The sequence below is a fragment of the Strix uralensis genome, chromosome 19 (genome assembly GCF_047716275.1).
Source record: "Strix uralensis isolate ZFMK-TIS-50842 chromosome 19, bStrUra1, whole genome shotgun sequence".
Taxonomy (NCBI): domain Eukaryota; kingdom Metazoa; phylum Chordata; class Aves; order Strigiformes; family Strigidae; genus Strix; species Strix uralensis.
Genome location: NC_133990.1, coordinates 2,566,248 through 2,589,070, shown reverse-complemented (window position 1 = coordinate 2,589,070; position 22,823 = coordinate 2,566,248). Strand labels below are relative to the sequence as shown.

General features: G+C 41.6%; 1 protein-coding gene and 1 long non-coding RNA gene across 2 annotated transcripts; one reads left to right on the top strand and one right to left on the bottom strand.

Moving 5' to 3' along the window:
* The first annotated feature begins 1,129 nt into the window (after positions 1-1,129).
* LOC141952288 (myosin-1B) lies at positions 1,130-22,404 on the top strand. Its single transcript, XM_074889590.1, has 38 exons — positions 1,130-1,333; positions 1,432-1,575; positions 1,926-2,082; positions 2,666-2,693; positions 2,791-2,905; positions 2,985-3,077; positions 3,191-3,254; positions 3,336-3,434; positions 3,540-3,643; positions 3,725-3,863; positions 6,207-6,325; positions 6,425-6,574; positions 7,188-7,358; positions 8,055-8,364; positions 9,006-9,079; positions 9,403-9,490; positions 9,577-9,694; positions 10,502-10,625; positions 10,702-10,838; positions 11,563-11,818; positions 13,245-13,487; positions 13,593-13,769; positions 13,849-13,994; positions 14,083-14,173; positions 14,262-14,651; positions 15,293-15,419; positions 16,305-16,423; positions 16,699-16,895; positions 18,033-18,216; positions 18,303-18,468; positions 18,642-18,766; positions 18,971-19,279; positions 19,381-19,584; positions 20,500-20,625; positions 20,721-20,891; positions 20,978-21,082; positions 21,346-21,441; positions 22,083-22,404. Exons 1-38 carry the CDS (start codon positions 1,130-1,132, stop codon positions 22,233-22,235), a joined length of 5,823 nt encoding a protein of 1,940 aa, XP_074745691.1. The 3' UTR covers positions 22,236-22,404.
* Positions 8,375-17,596, bottom strand: LOC141952291 (uncharacterized). Its single transcript, XR_012631597.1, has 5 exons — positions 17,376-17,596; positions 16,294-16,405; positions 11,556-11,672; positions 10,666-10,800; positions 8,375-9,082 (listed from the first exon to the last, which is right to left on the bottom strand). It is a non-coding gene; the product is annotated as an uncharacterized LOC141952291 (long non-coding RNA).
* Positions 22,405-22,823: the final 419 nt, after the last annotated feature.

Genomic DNA, 22,823 nt, shown 5'->3' with positions numbered 1-22,823 from the left:
GCTGGCTAAGAAGGAAAAGCAATTTTTTTCATGTGTAAGCAGTGGAATACTGAGTGGAACATGCTTTATAATGTATAAAAATATTGCAATGTTTATTAAAATATTATTTCTGTTAGTCTGGCCATACTGCAATAATGAGGTTGCTAAAAGGTAAAGTGTTCAGAAAAGAGTTTTAAAAAATATTCTAAGTTCAGAATATCTTTCCTGCAATCAAAGTGAAACTGTTTCTCAAGAAAAAGTTAACCAATGATTTGATTTTCACCTAGAGGTCTGCTATAGGTGAAAGTATTGATAGAGTAATGAGCTTCTTAATTTATTCAGAAAAGTTACTCAAAATGCAGGTGATAAACATAGATAAAATAAGACTAAAAAAAACCAAACAAAAGGATACTTTTGGAACAATACACCTAAATTCCAGCTTCAAATTGCATGAAACTTCTCAGTCAAGAGAATCATTTGGCAATAATAAACAGGGTTACTGATAAGTAACTGATAAAGTAGTGAATGGATGCAAGATTACTTGGTTTCTGCTATGAAAAAGTTCAAAGAGGAGAATATCAATCAGCTTCATTTGTTAGCAGATGGATCTGTGAAATAATTGAAATATTTAACAACATGGACTATTCTATCCCAAGGGAACGTCTTTAATGAGAAGTGCTAATAATATTAACTCTCTGCATATCAAGTGTCCTGTGCATCTTCCAGTGTTTTATTGGAGGCAAATCTCATGTTATGAAACGTGCTAAACCAAAAAGATACAAGAGGGCTCTCACAATTCCAAAATTGGGAATATCTAGTGTTTGGAACCTTGGAAAAGATCTGTTTATCCTGTTAATTCAACAAACAAAAAAAACCCCACAACCAAACCACAGAAGGCATTCCTCTGTAAATGCAGTTGTCCAGTAGGCCTAGAGATCTGACAACATAAAACAGAAACAAAGACAGAAAATTATAGAAGAGAACTCTGAATTAGCAGAAAAATGAAAGAGTCAATTCAATTAGTTGATACATACAACAGAGCACTATCAAATCCACTATGCTGTAGGAGTGTATCTTCCATCATGCACTACTGTAATGTATTTTCTACCCTGACAGATACTTGCTGCATTACCCCCAGTAAACTGCAGCCATGTCATCAGACTCTGAGATGGCCGTCTTTGGGGAGGCAGCTCCTTACCTCCGAAAGTCAGAAAAGGAGAGAATTGAGGCCCAGAACAAGCCTTTCGATGCCAAGTCATCCGTCTTTGTGGTACATGCAAAGGAATCCTATGTGAAAAGCACAATCCAGAGCAAAGAATCAGGAAAGGTCACTGTCAAGACCGAAGGTGGAGAAGTGAGTAAAAAAAAAAAAAAATTCAAGGCTTGAGAATACAATTTAATCCTGCTGTGGAGTTTTAAATAGCAAATACATATCTTTCTTTTCTTTGGCAGACTCTTACTGTGAAGGATGATCAGATCTTCTCCATGAACCCTCCCAAGTACGATAAAATCGAGGACATGGCCATGATGACCCACCTCCACGAACCCGCTGTGCTGTACAACCTCAAAGAGCGTTACGCAGCCTGGATGATCTACGTAAGTACCAGCAGCAGAGGAAACAAGTGCTTCTTTTAAGGAGTTAAAGACATCTTTCAATGTCTCTGAAGAGCTTCGTGGCTTCTTGCCTTCTTCTTTCCTCATTTTTCCATTTCTTGTTTCTTTCTTGTATGTGTTTTCTTCTTGCTTTCTACATCCTATACCTCTTCTTCCTTCCTGTTTTTACCTTTCCTTCTCATATGCTATATGTCACCCATTCTCTGATAGGTCATTTCTCCACTTCATTTTCTTTCACTAGCCTGGTCTCCCCAGAACATCACTCACCTCTTGCCTTACCTGCAACTCTCCTCAGCTCTCCAAAATCAGCATCCTGTCCTCCTTCCTTACAGACCTACTCGGGTCTCTTCTGCGTCACTGTCAACCCCTACAAATGGCTGCCGGTGTACAACCCGGAGGTGGTGTTGGCCTACCGAGGCAAGAAGCGCCAGGAGGCCCCTCCACACATCTTCTCCATCTCTGACAATGCCTATCAGTTCATGCTGACTGGTGAGTGCTTGACCTCCCTCATAGCAATCTAAACTAAAAAATCCCACCAATCTCACTGGAGCATGTGACAAGCCAGCTAAAAACACCACAGAGATGTTTGACTGAGAACTTGATGGAGTTATGTAGGAATTAATTTCAAATGAAACTGACCCAGAAGCATGCATGGACTCAGCAATATGTATTATTTACACTTTATTTTAGGAAATTCAGCACTGTCCCACTGCAGAAATACTACTTGACTTTCCTGATTTTTCCACTGATGGGACAGAAAGAACTAAAATTCCATGTAATCTTTTTTTACTTTAAAAACAGATAGGCAGTTTGATTAGATTTCTTGATAAGAACTGTTAAGGGCAAGTGAGTACACAGCTTGTGTGAGGACCACATGCCTCCGACAGCTCTATGGATGCATTTTCATTTATAATTTATACTGTTGGGACCTGGAAGGGAGTCAGTTGGTCTTGGACTATTTGGACCTCTACTCTTGGACTTGGGACAATCATCAACTTCCATTTACTTTCATTCAGCTGAGTGTTACCCAGGTCAACTGCTAACAATATCTTTCATTCTGCCTCTTTCACAGATCGTGAGAACCAGTCGATCCTGATCACGTATGTACACCCCTTCTCGGGTCCCTGTGGGGCTGCCCGGTGCTGGGGGACCTCCCGCCTGACCACACGCTCTCTGCTTCTCTCTTTGGTTTCACAGCGGAGAATCCGGAGCAGGGAAGACTGTGAACACAAAGCGTGTCATCCAGTACTTTGCAACAATTGCAGCGAGTGGAGATAAGAAGAAGGAGGAGCAGCAGGCAGGCAAAATGCAGGTGAGGTCCTAGGGGTAGGAACCTGCAACCCTCAGATTTATCTATGAGCTGTATCATGACAATAAGATTTCTATTTTAGGGGACACTTGAGGATCAGATCATCAGTGCCAACCCACTGCTGGAGGCTTTTGGTAATGCCAAGACAGTGAGGAATGACAACTCCTCACGCTTTGTAAGTTGTTGCCTGGGCCCAAATTACTTTTTCTGCATCAGCACACTGACTCAAATATTCTTGCAGTCAGGATTGGTAAAATAGATCTCAACTGACTTTTGTGCTTCTTTCAGGGTAAATTCATCAGAATCCATTTTGGTGCCACAGGGAAACTGGCTTCTGCTGACATTGAAACATGTAAGTGACCCTCCTGGCCTGATCCCTTTCCTTCCAGCCCCCCTCAGTTCTTGTGCTAACTCTTTCTACCTTCCTTGGCAGATCTGCTGGAGAAGTCCAGAGTCACTTTCCAGCTCAAGGCAGAAAGAAGCTACCACATATTCTATCAGATCATGTCCAACAAGAAGCCGGAGCTAATTGGTAGGAAAGATCACTAATGCCTCCAGACAAAAGTCATGGAACAACATTTAATTCCTTTACATGCCAATTACATTTGATCTCTATGTGTTTCGTCCTTCTTTTCAGAGATGTTACTGATCACCACCAACCCGTATGATTATCAGTATGTGAGTCAAGGTGAGATCACAGTTCCCAGCATTAACGACCAGGAAGAGCTGATGGCCACGGATGTAAGTAACGCACAGAAGTGTTCTTGGGCGGACTCTGACCTTTAACAGGCATGGTACTTACTCTAGTCATTCTTTTGTTAGAGTGCCATTGACATCCTGGGCTTCACTGCTGATGAGAAAACAGCCATTTACAAGCTGACGGGGGCTGTCATGCACTATGGCAACCTGAAGTTCAAGCAGAAGCAGCGTGAGGAGCAGGCAGAGCCGGATGGCACAGAAGGTACCAGCACAATATATACCAGAGCTCACTACATGCCGGAACACTCACTAATACAGGCAGTAATTCAGGGTCAGAACCACTGACTCAGCCGGTGCATTTCCCCAGGTGCCAGTATTGTAGAATAGAAGCGTGTCCTAACCAGGGGACTTTGCTGGAAGAACACAACTCAGTGGAAGAGGCAGATTATTTTGGAACTATATTTTGAAGTATAAGGTCCAGCGAACCCTAAAGCACCCTTCCGTTGGCTGTCACAGTGGGAGCCAGGCCGAAGGAAAGCAGGCTTTGCTGCTATACTGGCACAGGACTGGGAGCCACTCTGCTCATAGGTAGCTACTATCATTTACCATCAGCTGTAGTCACTTCCGAATGGTATTGTTTCCAGGTGACAAGAAGCCAGAGCCCTGAAGCTGCTGCGCTTCAAAACCTGTCTTCTGGAGACAACTCACAGTGCCTGAACTGAGAGCATTGTGTTACTTCTTTTTACATGGGGGGGTTAAAAGGGAACATCAGTTAATATTGCAGCTGTGGCTCATACGTTCTACATTTTCTGCAGCATCTCAGCAAGTCTCTGGGACTTCTGTTTGAAAAATAGGCATCTAAGATTTGTCTATAACTTTTGCTTTGCCTTGTTCAAACGTGCATTCCTTTAAAAGTTCAGGGAAGCATTTCCATGAAGCTGGAGTTATTTGTATACATCATAAACACATACCATTAAGGGTTTTTTTCTCGAGTTGTTTTTTAATGTGTGTGTGGTTTGGGTCTTTTTTTAGGAAAGTTGACACATAAGTGAAAATGACTCCAAGGATTACAACAGCAATGAATCTGATAATGATGAATAGTAACAGTAGAATAGGCTACAAATAATAGCTGTAAATCACTACATAAATATAACCAAATGAAGGAGTTATAGTTAGATGACTAATTATTAAAAAAATAACTCTATAAAAGTGAAATGAAACATAAGTTCCAATTTTTCCTTGTTTCATACTTTACTCTTTCTACTGGTAAATGTACATTAAATACTTACTTGTGAATAACACATACAAAAGAAGCAGCTCAAAATTAGCATCCTTCACGTTGTCACATTAAACGGATTTGTAAATAGTACTGTCGTTTGCTATAATCTTTGCTGTGAGAAGAGACAGACAGGAAATTGGAAAGTGATGACAGAGTACATCCAGTACTCTAGTCCTTGTATTTAATAGTCTAGATTCAGAGAATATGAGAGCTGGAAAAGACCTATGTGTGTGATATTTATCCTTAGGGAGAATCTGGTCCCATTATGAAAGTTGTATGAGATATCCTAGTCATACTTCTGCCATAATATTTCACTAATCTCTCTCTCTCATTATATTTTCACTGACTACAATTTTCAGTACGGTGTATTTCAATACCAACCAGTTTCGTTGTCTGTGTCGTCGGAAATTGTGACTTGTTTGACCTGCCATTTTCATGGCCCTTTGCCCTTTTTTCCATCTAATCACTTTTTAAAAAATGCATTTTCACTGTAAAGGCATTTGGAAGAATCTTTACTGAATACGAGCCAGCAACGTGCGCTCGCAGTCCAGAAAGTCAGCCGTCTCTTGGACTGCATCAACAGAAGTGTGGCCAGCAAGATGAGGGAGGGGATTCTCCCCCTCCACTCTGCTCTCATGAGACCCCCCCTGCAGTGCTGTTGCCAGTTCTGGGGCCTCCAACATCAGAAGGACACGGACCTGCTTGAGTGGGTCCAGAGGAGTCCACAAAGATGATCAGGGGCTGGAGCACCCCCCTGTGAGGACGGGCTGAGAGAGTTGGGGGTGTTCAGCTGGAGAAGAGAAGGCTCTGGGGAGACCTTAGAGTGGCCTCCTAGTACTTAAAGGGCGTGACAGGAAAGCTGGGGAGGGACTCTTTATCAGGGGTGTAGGGATAGGGCAAGGGGTAAAAGTTTTAAACTGAAAGAGGGGAGATTTAGGATAGATATAAGGAAGAAATTCTTTACTGTGAGGGTGGTGAGGCCCTGGCACAGGTTGCCCAGAGAAGCTGTGGCTGCCCCCTCCCTGGAAGGGTTCAAGGCCAGGTTGGACGGGGCTTTGGGCAACCTGGGTTAGTGGAAGGTGTCCCTGCTCAGGGCAGGGACGTGAAACTAGATGATCTTTAAGGTCCCTTCCACTCCAAACCATTCTATGATTCTATGATTTACCAATCCTCTAAAATAAATGGGAAAAAAAATCAGTAAATCAAGAAAAATGTATGTATGTGACTTAAAGTATATGTGGCTTCTGCAGAAAGGATTCTAAATTACTGCAAGATATGTTTACGGGAGAGCTAATATTAAATCCTGCTGTATGCTTTTTTCCTTAGTTGCTGACAAGGCCGCCTACTTGATGGGTCTGAACTCAGCAGACCTGCTCAAGGCCCTCTGCTACCCCCGAGTCAAGGTTGGGAATGAATATGTGACCAAGGGTCAAACCGTGCAGCAGGTAAGAAACAAGTGATGATAGATAACAAATGACATGAATTAAAATGTTTGAACTTCCTCTTTTGCCCTGGATGGTAACTTTTATTTTACTTTTCTTTAGGTATACAATTCAGTAGGTGCCCTGGCAAAATCTGTCTTTGAGAAGATGTTCTTGTGGATGGTTGTTCGCATCAACCAACAGCTGGATACGAAGCAGCCCAGACAGTACTTCATTGGTGTCCTGGACATTGCTGGCTTCGAGATCTTTGATGTAAGAGGAGATCTTCACACAAGTTTCCTGGAAAGGGCATTAAGAAACTAGAATAGTTTGGGGTTGTTGTTTTTTTTTAAATTATGGATAGTTTTTTATTTATTGGATAATCCTGACATTCATGCAGGAATGGCACTCTTCTGGTTCTCATAGTATCCCACAATGGCTGCAGAATTTTATAGATGTCTGTTGTTGCATGCAGAAGTGAAAACTGCATTGAAAACCAATACGAAAATGTTGAATAACTGATAGGTAATAGCAGAGACAGATTTTGAAGAAGTTAAAATATACAGTCTTGAAGGAAGATTTTGTTAATGGTGAAGCCAGATTCCCTCTGAATTCTTGGGAGTAGCCTGGCAGTATAGACAAATTCAAGCAGGTGAAAACCTGGACATGGACTAAGCTCTGCAACTCTTTTCAGAGTTCAGAAATGTGTTGAGACAGTGCCAGGGCCTGAAATGGTAGATATGTCAGTCACCTGTCCAGCCCCCTGACTAGAAATTCAGGATCCCTATCATGGAGACCTTAATGGGCTGAAAATAATACCTATCTGAAGATGAAAAGTGTTCCTGGAACTGAACCTCACAAGTAAGTAAGTCTCTGCATTCTGCAGTTCAACAGCCTGGAGCAGCTGTGCATCAACTTCACCAATGAGAAACTGCAACAGTTCTTCAACCACCACATGTTCGTGCTGGAGCAGGAGGAGTACAAGAAGGAGGGAATTGAATGGGAGTTCATTGACTTTGGGATGGACCTGGCTGCCTGCATTGAGCTCATTGAGAAGGTTCTGGGGCCCTACACCCTTAATAGTTTTCCAGAAGTAAAATGTAAAAGGAATCTTCTATGCTTAAATTAGACCACTCTAAATGTGTGGCACTCACACTTAATGCAGCACATAACATGATTTTTTTCTGGGCTCCAAGCATTTCAAATATATATATATATATATATTTGCCTGTTACTTCACTGCCTGTGGGATTCTGTCACATAGTATATATGATATTCATAAGGAAAAAATTTCAGTCCTAGTCACGGTTCTGGAGTTCATACTCAAATCAGTGTATTTTTTTAACGCATGCTGAGTGAGTAAATACACTGAGCAACTTCTGTTTTAATATGTTTAAAGAAATTTCTGATCTTGATTCCAAGAAAAAGCATTTAGGAAGTGTAAAATCTCCCTTACATCTGAATGCTACTGACTTAATTAATTTTGGTTTCCATCTTCAACTAACATGCATATAGTGAATTTTTACATGCTAGATCCTTATTATATCACAAACCTGAAACTTATGGGTGAGCTTGTATTCATATATCTGATGGCATATCCACTAACAAAATTACCTTCCTGGAAAAACATAAGATTACACATTCGGGAAGGGGGGATGTTTCTACAATTTTTATTTTCCATTCCTCTCTCCTATATACATTCTCTCTACTTGCTTCCACACTTTCTTTCTTCACGTGTTGCTATTTCTTCCAGCCCATGGGCATCTTCTCCATCCTGGAAGAGGAGTGCATGTTCCCCAAGGCAACCGACACCTCTTTCAAGAACAAGCTCTACGACCAGCATCTGGGCAAGTCCAACAACTTCCAGAAGCCCAAGCCTACCAAAGGCAAGGCTGAGGCCCACTTCTCCCTGGTGCACTATGCTGGCACAGTGGACTACAACATCTCTGGCTGGCTTGAGAAAAATAAGGATCCCTTGAATGAAACTGTTGTGGGGCTGTACCAGAAATCATCCCTGAAGACACTGGCCTTACTTTTTGCCTCTGTTGGTGGGGCAGAAGCAGGTGATTTCTTTTTAATCAGTTCTACTAAAATTTACAGGGAAAAAAATCATAATAATATTTCACAATAATATTTACATTTCAAAAACTGAAAACCCAAAACCTCACTTACTTTTTGGAACTCAGTCATTCAGACTAATAAAAGATATTACATTTCCCTGGAGACCTTAATAGATCTGTAGGTTTGATGGCCAGACAGCTGTACTACAACATTCACACAGGCTAGCTGACAGACCAGATTTCTGCAATATGGGGCATTCCCAAATACTTCAGGGGATACAATCAAATTTATCAATATGCTGCTAAATTTATGCATAACCTTAGATAGAAAGATTCGTAAAGACTACATGTGGTGTATTCACTAGCAATATATTTAATTCTTTAAATATCTTACTATGCAAAATGTTACAATTTATTTCCTGTTTGCATTTTCTTAACTTCAGCTTGAAGGCACTAGATTCCATTCTGTTATCATCTGAAAAAATCAAATCTCCCATTGTAACTTTAAACAGTATATGCGTTTGCATATTTTGATCATATTATTATATTTTTTATTTTTTTAAGATGAACACACAAAGTTCTTCAGAGTTTAACTGCATGCTTTTGTTGTTCATTTATTTTTTTAAAAAAATATTATTGTTTAGAGAGTGGTGGCGGTGGCAAGAAGGGCGGCAAGAAGAAGGGTTCTTCTTTCCAGACTGTCTCAGCTCTTTTCCGGGTACTGTAGAATAATTATACATTTTACCACGTTGTGAAAATAATATGGAAAATTCTGTTCAAAAAAGCTTTATACTGATCTAATATACAAAATCTTTATGTTCAGAAAGGATAAAGGCACGTGTTTCTTAATAGAGAAGGATTCTCATTGAACCCTTGGAAGTATTCTTTCAGAACTGCCCAAAAGTTCTGTAAAAAAAAAAAAAAAAACCACAACAAAACTGATCATGGTTTATTGAAGTGCTTTTATCTAATGCTTTTTATCTAATATTGAGATTGTGTAAGTAATATTTTTAAACCCAAGTCTTTGCTCTTGATCTTAAGGAAAATTTAAACAAGCTGATGAGCAATCTGCGAAGCACACATCCCCATTTTGTGCGGTGCCTTATTCCTAACGAAACAAAAACACCTGGTAAGTTGTTAAAGTTCAAAGATGTGATAAATCTGTTCTTCTCTGTGCAGTTCAATGAAGTACCAATTCATTATGTTGATTATTAGGTGCTATGGAGCATGAGCTGGTGCTGCATCAGCTGCGGTGCAATGGTGTGCTGGAAGGGATCAGAATTTGCAGGAAAGGATTCCCCAGCAGAATACTCTACGCAGACTTTAAACAGAGGTCAGATTCCATGTCATCCACCCTCCACCATATCTACCAATGCTGAATAATTTGCATTTCCTGATTGTTTTAAGTACTGTGGGTGTTATGGGAGGGGTTCATTGTACCTACCTTTAGGCATAAAAAAGTCAATTGTCCAAGATAGTCATCCAGTTTCTTTCTATAGCTAACTAGAACAGGCATTCTCAAAGGGCAATTTATTCCCGTCCTTGATTCATACTCTGGTATGGGATAAAGCATTTTTTAATTAACTATCCAGGAATTAAGTTGACTAGCTTAGAATTAGTTAACTTCTGGGTAGCAAAGTAAGATGACTTGCAGCCATCAGCACAAAATGTGAATAAAGAAAATACAAGATATTCAAGACTAACTTGTTGGAAAACCAAATAAATAAAACCAACTTGTGTCTTGATCTATATCAGCTGGAAAATACTCGGATAGTATACTGCCACTATTTTGGATGAAGAATTTCTCCTGTCCACATATTTTGTTCTTGCACATAAAGTTCTCATTCAGAGATAAGGCATTAGATAACAGGGCGTGTGGAATACGTCAGCAGTTACCCATGGAAAGCAGTACCCATTCTGTGTCAGGAATTTCTGAACTAAGGAAAATGCAAGGTTTTTCCTAAAAATATAGTTACCCATGAAAATGTGATTTCTAAACAATGAAACAGAGTTCATACTTATTCACCTCTCTTCCACTCTTGATCCCCCTTCAGAGAATCTTACCAATGGCATCAGTTGGTACAGGTTTGACTGAGCTTTCAGGAATCTGACCTTCTTAATTTTCTACTTCCTCCCATAGGTACAAGGTGCTTAATGCAAGTGCCATCCCAGAGGGACAGTTCATTGATAGCAAGAAGGCTTCTGAGAAGCTCCTTGGATCCATTGATGTGGACCACACCCAGTACAAATTTGGTCACACCAAGGTACAAATGCTGCTTGACTGATGTGCTGTGCTTGCAATACCTCACTGTGATGTGCCGCAACATTCTCTTTCTCAAGGTATTCTTCAAAGCTGGGCTGCTGGGACTCCTGGAGGAGATGAGGGATGAGAAGCTGGCACAGCTCATCACTCGCACACAAGCCATGTGTAGGGGTTACCTGATGAGAGTGGAGTTCAAGAAAATGATGGAGAGGAGGTAGATAGCTATACTTATTTGGCCTGCTGGGTCAATCCCCATCAGATACCAACAATATGAACAAAACTGAAAATAAGCTCCTTCTTGCCAAATCTCATTTATTTCTCATTAATTCAGTCTACCAATACGGATGTATTTGGGAGTATACCCTGGCAGTAGATGAAGCAGTATAAAATCCCAATTCAGGAAAAAAAAAAAAAAAAAAAAAAAAAAAGATATTTTCAACTTGTATCCCCTTTGTACTAATTTTTTGATAAGTTCAGTAAATGGCTACATTACATGTATGTCCAGAAGCTAATTATTTTAGGTCACCATTATAATCAAAGGTGAGAAACACATTCTTCTAGCACAAGAGAAATATTCTCTTCCCTTGGAAAACTTTCATGAAAGGGACCAAGTCAACTTCTGGAAGTGTTACTTTTCTTTGGCCATGAAAGTGAGCCAAACATCTGGACTTCAAAACCATCCATACAGGTTGACAATCTACATCACACTAGGGGGTTTTCTTCAGAGATATATATATTTTATACCTGTTAAATATACTAAATATTACTAATAAAAATATATTTAATAATATATAATAAATATTTTATATACACATAGATATATAGGACTATAACTATAAAGTATTGAATGTAGAACATCACATTATGCATATCTACAATTAAATATGTATTATACATTTTAAAATATGTAACTTATTATATTTTTTATTACCTTTCAGGGAGTCCATCTTCTGCATCCAGTACAACATCCGTGCATTCATGAACGTCAAGCACTGGCCCTGGATGAAGCTGTTCTTCAAGATCAAGCCCTTGCTGAAGAGTGCAGAATCTGAGAAGGAGATGGCCAACATGAAGGAGGAGTTTGAGAAAACCAAGGAAGAGCTTGCAAAGTCTGAGGCAAAGAGGAAGGAGCTGGAGGAGAAAATGGTTTCTTTACTGCAGGAAAAAAATGATCTGCAACTCCAAGTGCAGGCTGTGAGTATCACCAATGTTTTTAGCTTGTAATGTCCTGTGTAAAACAATCCCAAATGTCTCAGTAAGAGACACATTATCCCAAAACAGTATTTTTAAAAGCATACACGTTTTATAAAATAGGAAGGAAAACCATGTAGAAAGCTAACTTGACATCTCCAAATATTAATAAATTTGCAATGAAATATTGCAGCTGGTTCCTTACACTTTTAAATCAAGAGAGAAGTAATCGATTTCCAGTTAGTAAATACTACATCTTAAAGCATGACATTTTAACTCATACATGGCAACTTATAGCAGCAATTATCATGTCTTTATAAAACTTTAGATACTACATAATTTTGATACATCATCATCTGATCTGATCAATGAAGGTAGTCTGAAGGTCTCATTAACACCTCTTATTTGGAGAATCACAAGTGGATTCAGGTGGACTAGGACAGGACGACAGTGTCAGGCATTTCTCTAGCATTTATGGCCCCTGTCTCCTCAGGAAAAAGAGTGACGGAAGTGGAGGCCTCCCCTTTTTCCTTGGTAATAAAAAGGTAGCGCCAATAATCCCCTTAAAACTGTTGTTACCATCAAGATTTAGGATTAATCTGACCCCATTTTGATGTCCACACTCTGAACGTCTACATCTGAGCTAGTAGCCTGAGCTTCTCTTCATTTTCAGAAATGAGAAACTCATCTTGTTAGAGTATGATACAATTCGTCCAAAATGTAAATTTTTTTGGTTGAATGGACTGCATCACATCATGTCAGATTTCTAAATCTACGTGAGACAAGCCCCAACATGGCTATCTTGCTGAGCTATAAAAAGTCTTCTGCCTGGCTGGTATCATGGCTCTTCACTAGAACAAAGAGGAAAAGAACAAGCAGTATGTAGAAAATAAAGATTACTTCTTAGTAACTTGTATCATAGAAAGCATGTAAATTCAGGTAATTGATACTGCCTTGGTAAACACCAGTCTCGCTTCCAAACTCTTCTTGACCATAAGGGCTAGAATCATGTCTCATTCAACTGCTATTTTTGAAACAGTGATCCTAACACAACATTTTGCCAAAACTAAAAATTAAATGCATCCTCAGTAAATCTTTGTGGGAGAGTTATAAGGTTTTCTCAGCTGAATGTTGGACTTTTTAGCATTCAAGTTTTAAATACTGTATGCTAAAAAAATCTGCCTCCATGTTCTTTTTAAAAAAAAAGCATTTAAAAAAAATTCTCAGAGCCTATATTTATAGTGTGATAATATATTCCTTTATTTTATGGGCTGGAGGTAGTCCAAATCAAATATATATTCTTACAATAATGAGTTTTAATTACAAAGGACATTGTAAAGCTGCTTCAAAAATAATGATTCTTTCTTTAAAAATCAGTAAGAAAAAAAAACTATTTGAAAACTATTTTATTTAAATGAATCATGTGTAGGAAGCTGATGGTTTGGCTGATGCTGAAGAAAGATGTGACCAGCTCATCAAAACCAAAATCCAGCTGGAAGCCAAAATTAAGGAGCTGACAGAGAGAGCAGAAGATGAAGAAGAGATGAATGCTGAGCTGACAGCCAAGAAGAGAAAACTGGAAGATGAATGCTCAGAGCTGAAGAAAGATATTGATGACCTTGAGTTAACACTGGCCAAGGTCGAGAAGGAAAAACATGCCACCGAAAACAAGGTATGAAGCAGAACCTCTCACTCGAACTTCAGAAAAGACTTCTGTGCTGTTACAGGACTTCTGTATCTACTGCCTCTGTTTACACTTGCTCCCTTCTTCTCAAAGGTGAAAAACCTCACAGAGGAGATGGCAGCCCTGGACGAGACCATTGCCAAGCTGACAAAAGAGAAGAAAGCCCTACAAGAGGCCCATCAGCAGACACTGGATGACCTGCAGGCAGAAGAAGACAAAGTCAATACACTGACCAAAGCTAAGACCAAGCTGGAGCAGCAAGTGGACGACGTAAGCATGGCTGTCCAGAACAAGGTGGGTATGGTTTTAGACCTGGCGGGTAGAGCATTGATGGTCTTGTTCTTTTTAGCTGGAAGGGTCCTTAGAGCAAGAGAAGAAACTGCGCATGGACCTTGAGAGAGCTAAGAGGAAACTTGAAGGAGACCTGAAGATGAACCAGGAATCAATAATGGATTTAGAAAATGATAAGCAGCAGCTGGATGAGAAACTGAAGAAGTAAGTGTGGCTGTGGGGCCCCTGAGTGCTGGGCTGGTGCACTTGTCTTTTTCTCTTTGAGCTCTGACACGGTTTGCTTTGCCCAAAGGAAAGACTTTGAAATCAGCCAGATCCAGAGCAAAATCGAGGATGAGCAAGCCCTGGGCATGCAGTTACAGAAGAAGATCAAGGAGCTGCAGGCAAGCCTCTGTCCCTTGCCCTCTCTCAGCCAGTGTCAGGTCAGGAAGGAGGAGGGCATGGGTGTGAAGGGTCCCTAATGTTCCCCAGGCTCGTATTGAGGAACTGGAGGAGGAGATTGAGGCAGAGCGAACCTCTCGGGCAAAAGCAGAGAAGCATCGGGCTGACCTCTCGAGGGAGCTAGAGGAGATCAGCGAGCGCCTGGAAGAAGCAGGAGGGGCTACAGCAGCTCAGATCGAGATGAACAAGAAGCGTGAGGCAGAATTTCAGAAGATGCGGCGTGACCTCGAAGAGGCCACGCTGCAGCACGAAGCCACGGCTGCCACCCTGCGGAAGAAGCACGCAGACAGCACAGCTGAGCTTGGGGAGCAGATCGACAACCTGCAACGAGTGAAGCAGAAGCTGGAGAAGGAGAAGAGTGAGCTGAAGATGGAGATTGACGACTTGGCCAGTAATATGGAGTCTGTCTCCAAAGCCAAGGTACTGAAATATTCCTTTATAGTAATTCAAACATTATGAAGTATTTATATTTTAATGGAATTTTAAGTTAGTCATATTTTAAAATAATTAGTTGCACTTTACAACTTGAATTTGAGTTTATATATTTCAGTATTTGTATAATAATATATATAGTATCCTTTGGGGAGAGCTAAAAAGCTTCACCTGAAGCACCTGACCTAAGGAACTATAGGGTCTCATTGCATTGTTCAGAATAATGTGACATTGAAAGGAAAGACAGTGACCTTATCTGTTTTTTAGTTTCTTCTAAAATAAAAATTACTCCTACCATACCCTTTCCTTTTTGCTCTTATTTTCCTTTTTTCCCTTAAATACTTCAATGATGTAATCATGAAAAGCCAAACAGAAATTTAGAATAATTCCTGGTTTCTGTGTTCCATCATCCTTTTTATCTGCTGAAAAAATTGAGCGTACATTAATAAATTATATAGATGTTGGAATTAGGGATGCAAATGTTATGGAAAGATATATCATTTAACTGAGACATTTTGACTTTACTTCTAAATTATTGGCTTCTTTTTTTCCATTTATAAGACTTCAGATTCTCAATAATTATGCGTTGAATCACCAATCATCTTTCATTCTGTTCTTCATGCAAACAGGCAAATCTGGAGAAGGTATGTCGCTCCCTAGAGGATCAGCTCAGTGAGATTAAGACAAAGGAGGAGGAACAACAGCGCACAATTAATGACATCAGTGCTCAGAGAGCTCGGCTACAAACAGAATCTGGTAAAACAATTTTGTTTTTTAAGAGAACACTGTATACGACCTGGGACTTAAAAAAGGGGGGTCAAAAAGACCTAGGGGTCTTGGTGGAAACTAAGCTGAACATGAGTCAGAAATGTGCTCTTGTGGTAAAGAAGGCCAACAGAATCCTGAGGTGCATTAGGAGAAGTGTTGCTACCAGGCTAACAGGGGGTGATCCTTCCCCTTACTCAGCAAAGGTGAGCCACACCTGGAATGCTGTGTCCAGTGCTAGGTTTCCCAGTACCAGAGAGATACAGACATCCTGGATCAGGGCCAATAACATGTTTAAGGATCTGGAACAACCAGTCACTGGAACAACCTCCCCAGGGGTGTGGTAGAGTCCCCATGACTGAAGGTTTTCAAGACACAACTGGACAGGGTGCTAGATAGTCTTATCTAGGCTCCCATTCCCATGAAAGTTTGGACCAGATGACCTTTGAAGGTCCATTCCAACCTGGACTACTCTATGATTCTATGACAGGAGTTTCAAAGAAGAATTCACCTATCTCATAACCTTGATTTAATCCTTCTGCTTCTCAGGATACATTCAGGAGAGGACAGTGATATAGCTGAGCACGTACAAAATACAGTAGTCATTCTGTAAGCTCGAGGCTTGAAGTGACCACTGGACTTAGTGCAAACATACAGTAAAACTAGTCAGATATTGGACAAGGGGGCATGTTGTATTTCATTTCTTGCCTCGAAGATAAATAATTTGGCATACTCAGAGGTATGGATAGGTATCAGTGATTAGGATTCTATGAAAGAAAAGTTTTCTTTAACTCAAAATATTTTTGTCAGCATTTAATTATCAAAGTTAACTTTTTTAAATAAGTCATAAAAAAGGTTCTTTTACTCATCTCCCAGGTGAATATTCACGCCAGGTGGAGGAGAAAGATGCTCTGATTTCTCAGCTGTCAAGGGGCAAGCAGGCATTCACCCAACAGATTGAGGAACTCAAGAGGCACCTAGAGGAAGAGATAAAGGTGAGAAGGTTGTATCATAAACATATGAAACCACAGAATCAACAGGATGAGAGGGGGAAAAATGACCACTTAGGTAAGGCAGTGCAAGTCTTCTCATATTAGCTTTGCTCTCCCTTCCCTGCAGTCTATCCATTAATTCTTCTGTAGATTCCCAGATCTTCCTCTCTCATTCAGTAGCTTGCCATCATTCTCACAGCAGAAAAATCCAGTGTGAATCAACACGGGAGATTTCCCAGGATATTTCCATTCATTGTCACACTAGAATTTTCTCCTAGGCCAAGAACGCCCTGGCCCACGGCTTGCAGTCAGCTCGGCACGACTGTGACTTGCTCCGGGAACAATATGAGGAGGAGCAGGAAGCCAAGGGGGAGCTGCAGCGCGCCCTGTCCAAGGCCAACAGCGAAGTGGCCCAGTGGAGAACCAAATACGAGACGGATGCTATTCAGCGCACAGAGGAGCTGGAGGACGCCAAGTACGTGGGGAATGTGGGGAATGTGGGCAGAGACTAAGAATGGAAATTTGAGGACACCACAGTCAGGAAGAGGTCAATGCTCTGCTTTGGGATGTGGTGCCAGGAAGAGAGAAAATATAACTGAGAGCAGGTATGCACTGGGGAAAAGCAGAAGCAGAAAAGCTCTTCAGACACAGAACAGCAGAGATTTGCTAGTGTGAATAGCAGAGTGAATAGCAGAGAGGGAATTGCTGTAGCCCAGGATTTACACATAGAAATACAGTGGCTGGCTGGGAGATGTCCTACTGTTCCAATCCAATATCAGCGTGGGTTCTTAAACGATCCCAAGAGCGAGATTAAGACACAAACGAGGTCAGATGCTGTACAACCTTGTGAACTTTATTTGCCGTAATAATTAATAATAGCGATAGGACAGAGAGAAAAAAGAAAGGGAAAGTCAGAATCCCTAAGCAAGAAAACAGTAGAGATGCAGCTAATTACCACCACCACCAGGGATCCAGCGATGTTCCGTTGGCTCAGCCTCGGTGCAGGTGATGGTGCTCCAAGCTCCGCTGAGGTCCCAGCTCCAAGTAACAAGCGTCGAAAAAGGAGCCACAAGAGAGGAGTACGCAGTCCTTTTATTGTCCCAGTCCCCACAATTTCCCCGAAGAGTCCACCCATTTCCACGGAGCTCATTGTAATATGTGCCGCCCCGTGGTCCTCCATGCGTGCATGCCCAGGTGTTCATGGTGGTCGTGCTGGCGGGGGGTCGACCTGCGGCACCTTCAGCCTTTGCACGTCTTCCTCGCCCCAATTTTCTCTTCACCCAGCTCGCGTGCAGCTACAGCTTGACAGGCACTGCCAAGGCTGTCGTTGTTCTTGCTTTGAGCGGATGTCGTGGTTTCGTCTGGGACTTTCTGTCTCCTCCAAAGCGTACACCTTCAGAGCAACAGGATGCTGAGGCCAGGAAGTGGTAGTCGCGAAGCAGCAATGTTGAGACAAACAAAGTCTAACACAGTTCCTTACACCTACACCTCAGTGTAAATGGGGATCACACACTACCAAGTGGCTAAGTGTGCTCTTGTGCAACACATACTGGCTGCACACCACAGGCTCCTATCTGATTCCTCACCTGGAGCTGCGCTTATCTCCTCCCAGGAAGAAGCTGGCACAGCGCCTGCAGGATGCAGAGGAACACGTTGAGGCTGTGAATGCCAAATGTGCCTCCCTGGAAAAGACAAAGCAGAGGCTGCAGAATGAAGTGGAGGACCTGATGATTGACGTGGAGCAATCTAATGCTGCCTGTGCAGCTCTGGATAAGAAGCAGAAGAACTTTGACAAGGTCTTTTGGGCTCCAGCGCCGGGGCTCCTGGGCAGAGCATGTCCTCCTGATTGCCACCTCCATACTGACGCCCCGTTTCTCTTCAGATCCTGGCAGAATGGAAGCAGAAGTATGAGGAAACGCAGGCTGAGCTGGAAGCCTCCCAGAAGGAGTCTCGCTCTCTCAGCACGGAGCTGTTTAAGATGAAGAATGCCTATGAGGAGTCCTTGGACCACCTGGAAACGCTGAAGCGTGAGAACAAGAACTTGCAGCGTAAGTCCCTGGCCCTCTGCTCCTGGCAGGGCTTTCTCACTCTCCACCACTGCCCACCGCTCGACATGGGTCTGTGCCTGCAGTTCTGCAAAGATGCCTGGTCACCTTGGTGTGGCAGTGCCCTTCTCATTCGGCTCTGAGCCTGACCATGCCACTGGTCTTTTTTCCCACAGAGGAGATTTCCGACCTCACGGAGCAGACTGCAGAGGGAGGAAAGACGATTCATGAGCTGGAGAAAGTCAAGAAGCAGATTGAGCAGGAGAAATCTGAAATCCAGGCTGCTCTAGAGGAAGCTGAGGTACACAGGATTATTTATTTCCCTCTTACACATCTTGGATCTCTATCTCATTGTAAGCGCTGTGAAGTCATTCCCAGACACAAGAGGAGAAGAGTGTTTGTATAAAAGTGTAGAGATATTATCTAAACGTGGCAATCCTTCTTATTCAGAGCTTCAAGTTCAACATTTCTCACATAGAAAGTATTCTAATTTATTCTTTTCCAGGCCTCCCTGGAACATGAAGAGGGCAAGATCCTGCGACTACAACTTGAGCTCAACCAGGTGAAATCTGAGATTGACAGGAAGATCGCAGAGAAAGATGAGGAGATTGACCAGCTGAAGAGAACCCATCTCCGAGTTGTGGAGTCCATGCAGAGCACCCTGGATGCTGAGATCAGGAGCAGGAATGAAGCCCTGCGGCTGAAGAAGAAGATGGAGGGAGACCTGAATGAAATAGAGATCCAGCTGAGCCATGCTAACCGCGTGGCTGCAGAGGCACAAAAGAACCTGAGAAACACGCAGGGAGTGCTCAAGGTCCACTGAACAAAGTTTGCCTACAGAGATATATCTTAGCTGAAATTTTCAGTGCCAAACAGCCCTGAATCTGCTTATAATTTCTTTCAATGGCTCTACAGGATACCCAGATACACTTGGATGATGCTCTCAGGACACAGGAGGACCTGAAGGAGCAGGTGGCCATGGTGGAGCGCAGAGCAAACCTGCTGCAGGCTGAAATTGAGGAGCTACGGGCAGCACTAGAACAAACAGAGAGGTGTAGAAAGGTGGCTGAGCAGGAACTGATGGATGCAAGTGAGCGTGTGCAGCTCCTCCATACCCAGGTGAGGTCATTTAGTGAGAAATGGCACTCTTGGGAAGCAGAACACTTGTATGCTTTATTCCAGTCACCACTGACAGCTCATCTTTGAAGATGAGTGTTATCTTTTCTAAAGTAATCATCATGATACTAAAAGAGATCTTTTCTGAAGAAGTGTGTACACTGGCTGTGTTCCCAGGTTGCATTCAGTGAAACCCATTCTTCTACCTTCTTTGCATTCTAACATGATCTCTAGAGGAAAGACACTTAGTTACAGGGACCAGATATTTTAGTCACACATGCCAAACAGTCTGCCATCTGAGCAGTCAGGAACTGAAACTCTGAAACAACAGCAACATTAATTCTTTGCTCATTTGAGATGTAGCACTAGAGAATCCTCATATTCCTTCAAAAATATGACTGTCCACTCTAGCAAGAAAGTGGGAATGAATTCCTGGCTCTGATACAGCCCATGTCAATCAGGCTTTGCCATGAGCTACATGTCATAGCAGTCATCCAACAATCAAATGCTGAAATCTATGGAAAGGGTCTGGTTTAAAATGCTGAAAAGATTCTGGAAGGAATCCATCCTATCTACATTACAATTTTTTCTCTTTTTAGTTGATGAGAGTGAATTACTCTTCTCTAATTATGTTGACGAGAAGGCATTACGTTGACTTCCCTCACCATATTTTTATTACTCTCTTGTGCCAGCCTTCATGGATGAGATGTGGCACAGATTATGTACTCGTTTTCAAATTGATAAAATTAATTGTTGGAGAAAAAAAGCAGAATTGTTTCCCAGTGATAAGAAATTTTACAGAAAAATCTGTGGTATCCATTTTTCATGTAATTATGCCTGAAATTATTCAAAATCCTGTAATGTTCATGATTTGAAAAAATGAGCTAACAAAACCAAACCTCTGATGCTGATCAACAGAACACCAGCTTGATCAACACCAAGAAGAAGCTGGAAACAGACATCGCCCAAATTCAGGGTGAAATGGAGGATACGATCCAGGAAGCCCGCAATGCCGAAGAGAAGGCCAAGAAGGCCATCACAGATGTGAGCTGGGGGCTCCTTTCACTGCTAATGGTGGATGTGTTCTCCCCCAGAACGTCTCCAGCCCCAAAATGGCTTTCACCCTTTGCTCTCATCAGGCAGCCATGATGGCAGAAGAGCTGAAGAAGGAGCAGGACACCAGTGCCCACCTGGAGAGGATGAAGAAGAACCTGGACCAGACGGTGAAGGACCTGCAGCACCGTCTGGATGAGGCCGAGCAGTTGGCACTGAAGGGAGGCAAGAAGCAAATCCAGAAGCTGGAGGCCAGAGTGCGTAGGGCTTTTAGTTGTGTGTGAGTGAACGTGTCATGTAAGTAACCACCAGGGAAGCTCCAAATCTGGGCTTCTCGTTGCAGGTGCGGGAGCTGGAAGCGGAGGTTGACTCTGAGCAGAAGCGCAGTGCTGAAGCTGTGAAGGGCGTGCGCAAGTACGAGAGGAGGGTGAAGGAGCTGACATACCAGGTAAGGAAGGAGGCCTCCTTGAGCTCACACACTCTTCTTGAAGAATGTCAAAATGTAGCCCTTAGGGATTTCTTTCTGTCCTGAGTCACACAGTTGAAAAGCAGAAGACTGAGAACATCATAAGAAATTATCTTTCTGGTCACATTAGGAAGATTCAGCCTGTCACCTCTGTCTTACTGGACAGCAATGGTCTATGAGGAATGTTACTCTGTCTTTCATGTGGAAGGCAAATAGGTGCTTCTCTTTCTTGTTCTTCTCTTTAGTCTGAAGAAGACAGGAAGAATGTTCTCAGGCTCCAGGATCTGGTGGACAAGCTTCAAATGAAAGTGAAATCCTACAAGAGACAAGCTGAGGAGGCTGTAAGTATTGTTGTGTGCAGAGTCAGTCTCCATCCAGGTGGAGGTGGAATTCTGTGGTGGTGTATTGGTGTTTTCCCCCTGCATACCTGTGTTTGAACCCTTAAGTTTTGTGTCCTTTTCTCATCGTGCACTCAGGAAAAACAGCTGAACAGCTGTTCTGGCTGAACAGCTCAGAGTTCTAGAGGGGTGTAGAATACATTTTCTGTGAGCATTACTGCATCACTGGGAAGAGCAGCAAAGGCCAGGTTTATGTGGGAGTAGGTCTCTGCTTCTTTTCACTTTCTTTATTTAATATTTCTGCCTAGCAGGGATAAAAATATACCTTAAAAATTTGTATTATATAATTTTATAGCAGTAAATAAATGGGAAATTATTTAATGGAAATAACTATAATTATATATAGTTTTTCAAAAATTCCAAACTTTATTAGTACTTCATATCCAGATAGGGATTCCTAGTATATCTTATTAACCATCTAAACATTTAGCATTTAAGCTATTTCTTTGGATTCCCCCTAGAAGTATTGGAGAGAATTACATACTAACTCACAGTCAGGGGGTTTTTTATGTGAAGGTGAAATACCACAGCATGTCCAGTGCAGTGCATTTTAAAACCTATTTTATCTCTATTCCTATCCCCAGGAGGAGCTGTCCAATGTCAACCTCTCCAAATTCCGCAAGATCCAGCACGAGCTGGAGGAAGCCGAGGAGCGGGCTGACATTGCAGAGTCACAGGTCAACAAGCTCCGAGCAAAGAGCCGTGAAATTGGCAAGAAGGCAGAAAGTGAAGAGTAAATGCCTTCAGTAGTGTAAAGTGAAAGAGAATTGCACAAAATGTGAAATTCTATCACTTTGATTTTGTAATCACTGCTTAGTCCTTCATCAATCTCTAGATAATTAATGCCTAGATAATAAAAATAGTAGAGATTTTCCCATGGAAATAATAAGAAGTGCACTGTTGTATTTTAATCATTATCTTGAATTCTCATAAGGTTTATATTTTTCCTTATTTAAATTCATTCAATTAAAAATCCTGCTTTGGGTATTTTTAAAGTGTTTCAGCCACTGTTAAAGTGGTCTAATCAGATATCTGTCTTCATTCTCACCATGGAATTTTATCTAAGACTTCCTTAAGGGAGAAAAACATTATTTCTTTGCAACAGAATTTAATTATCCCTTAAAACTTCTGCTTTAGGAATACAATAGGTTTCAATTCAAAGGTTCTGTCCAAATAATAAGAATTTATTGCATCTTCCAGTAATCCAGTCTAATCATTGATTATTCTACTAAATCATGTGTCTTATTTGCTAGATCTTTTTTCAGTTTAAACCTCTTCAGTCCTTCAAGCCACTTTGAAACATAGTTTAGAGGACATTTAAAACT

Coding starts and splice junctions, on each gene's coding strand:
- LOC141952288 (XM_074889590.1), top strand. CDS start 1,130: ATGTCATCAGACTCTGAGATGGCCGTCTTTGGGGAGGCAGCTCCTTAC. Junction 9,695..10,501: donor TACGCAGACTTTAAACAGAG/GTCAGATTCCAT, acceptor TTCCTCCCATAG/GTACAAGGTGCTTAATGCAA. Junction 14,174..14,261: donor AGAAGATCAAGGAGCTGCAG/GCAAGCCTCTGT, acceptor AATGTTCCCCAG/GCTCGTATTGAGGAACTGGA.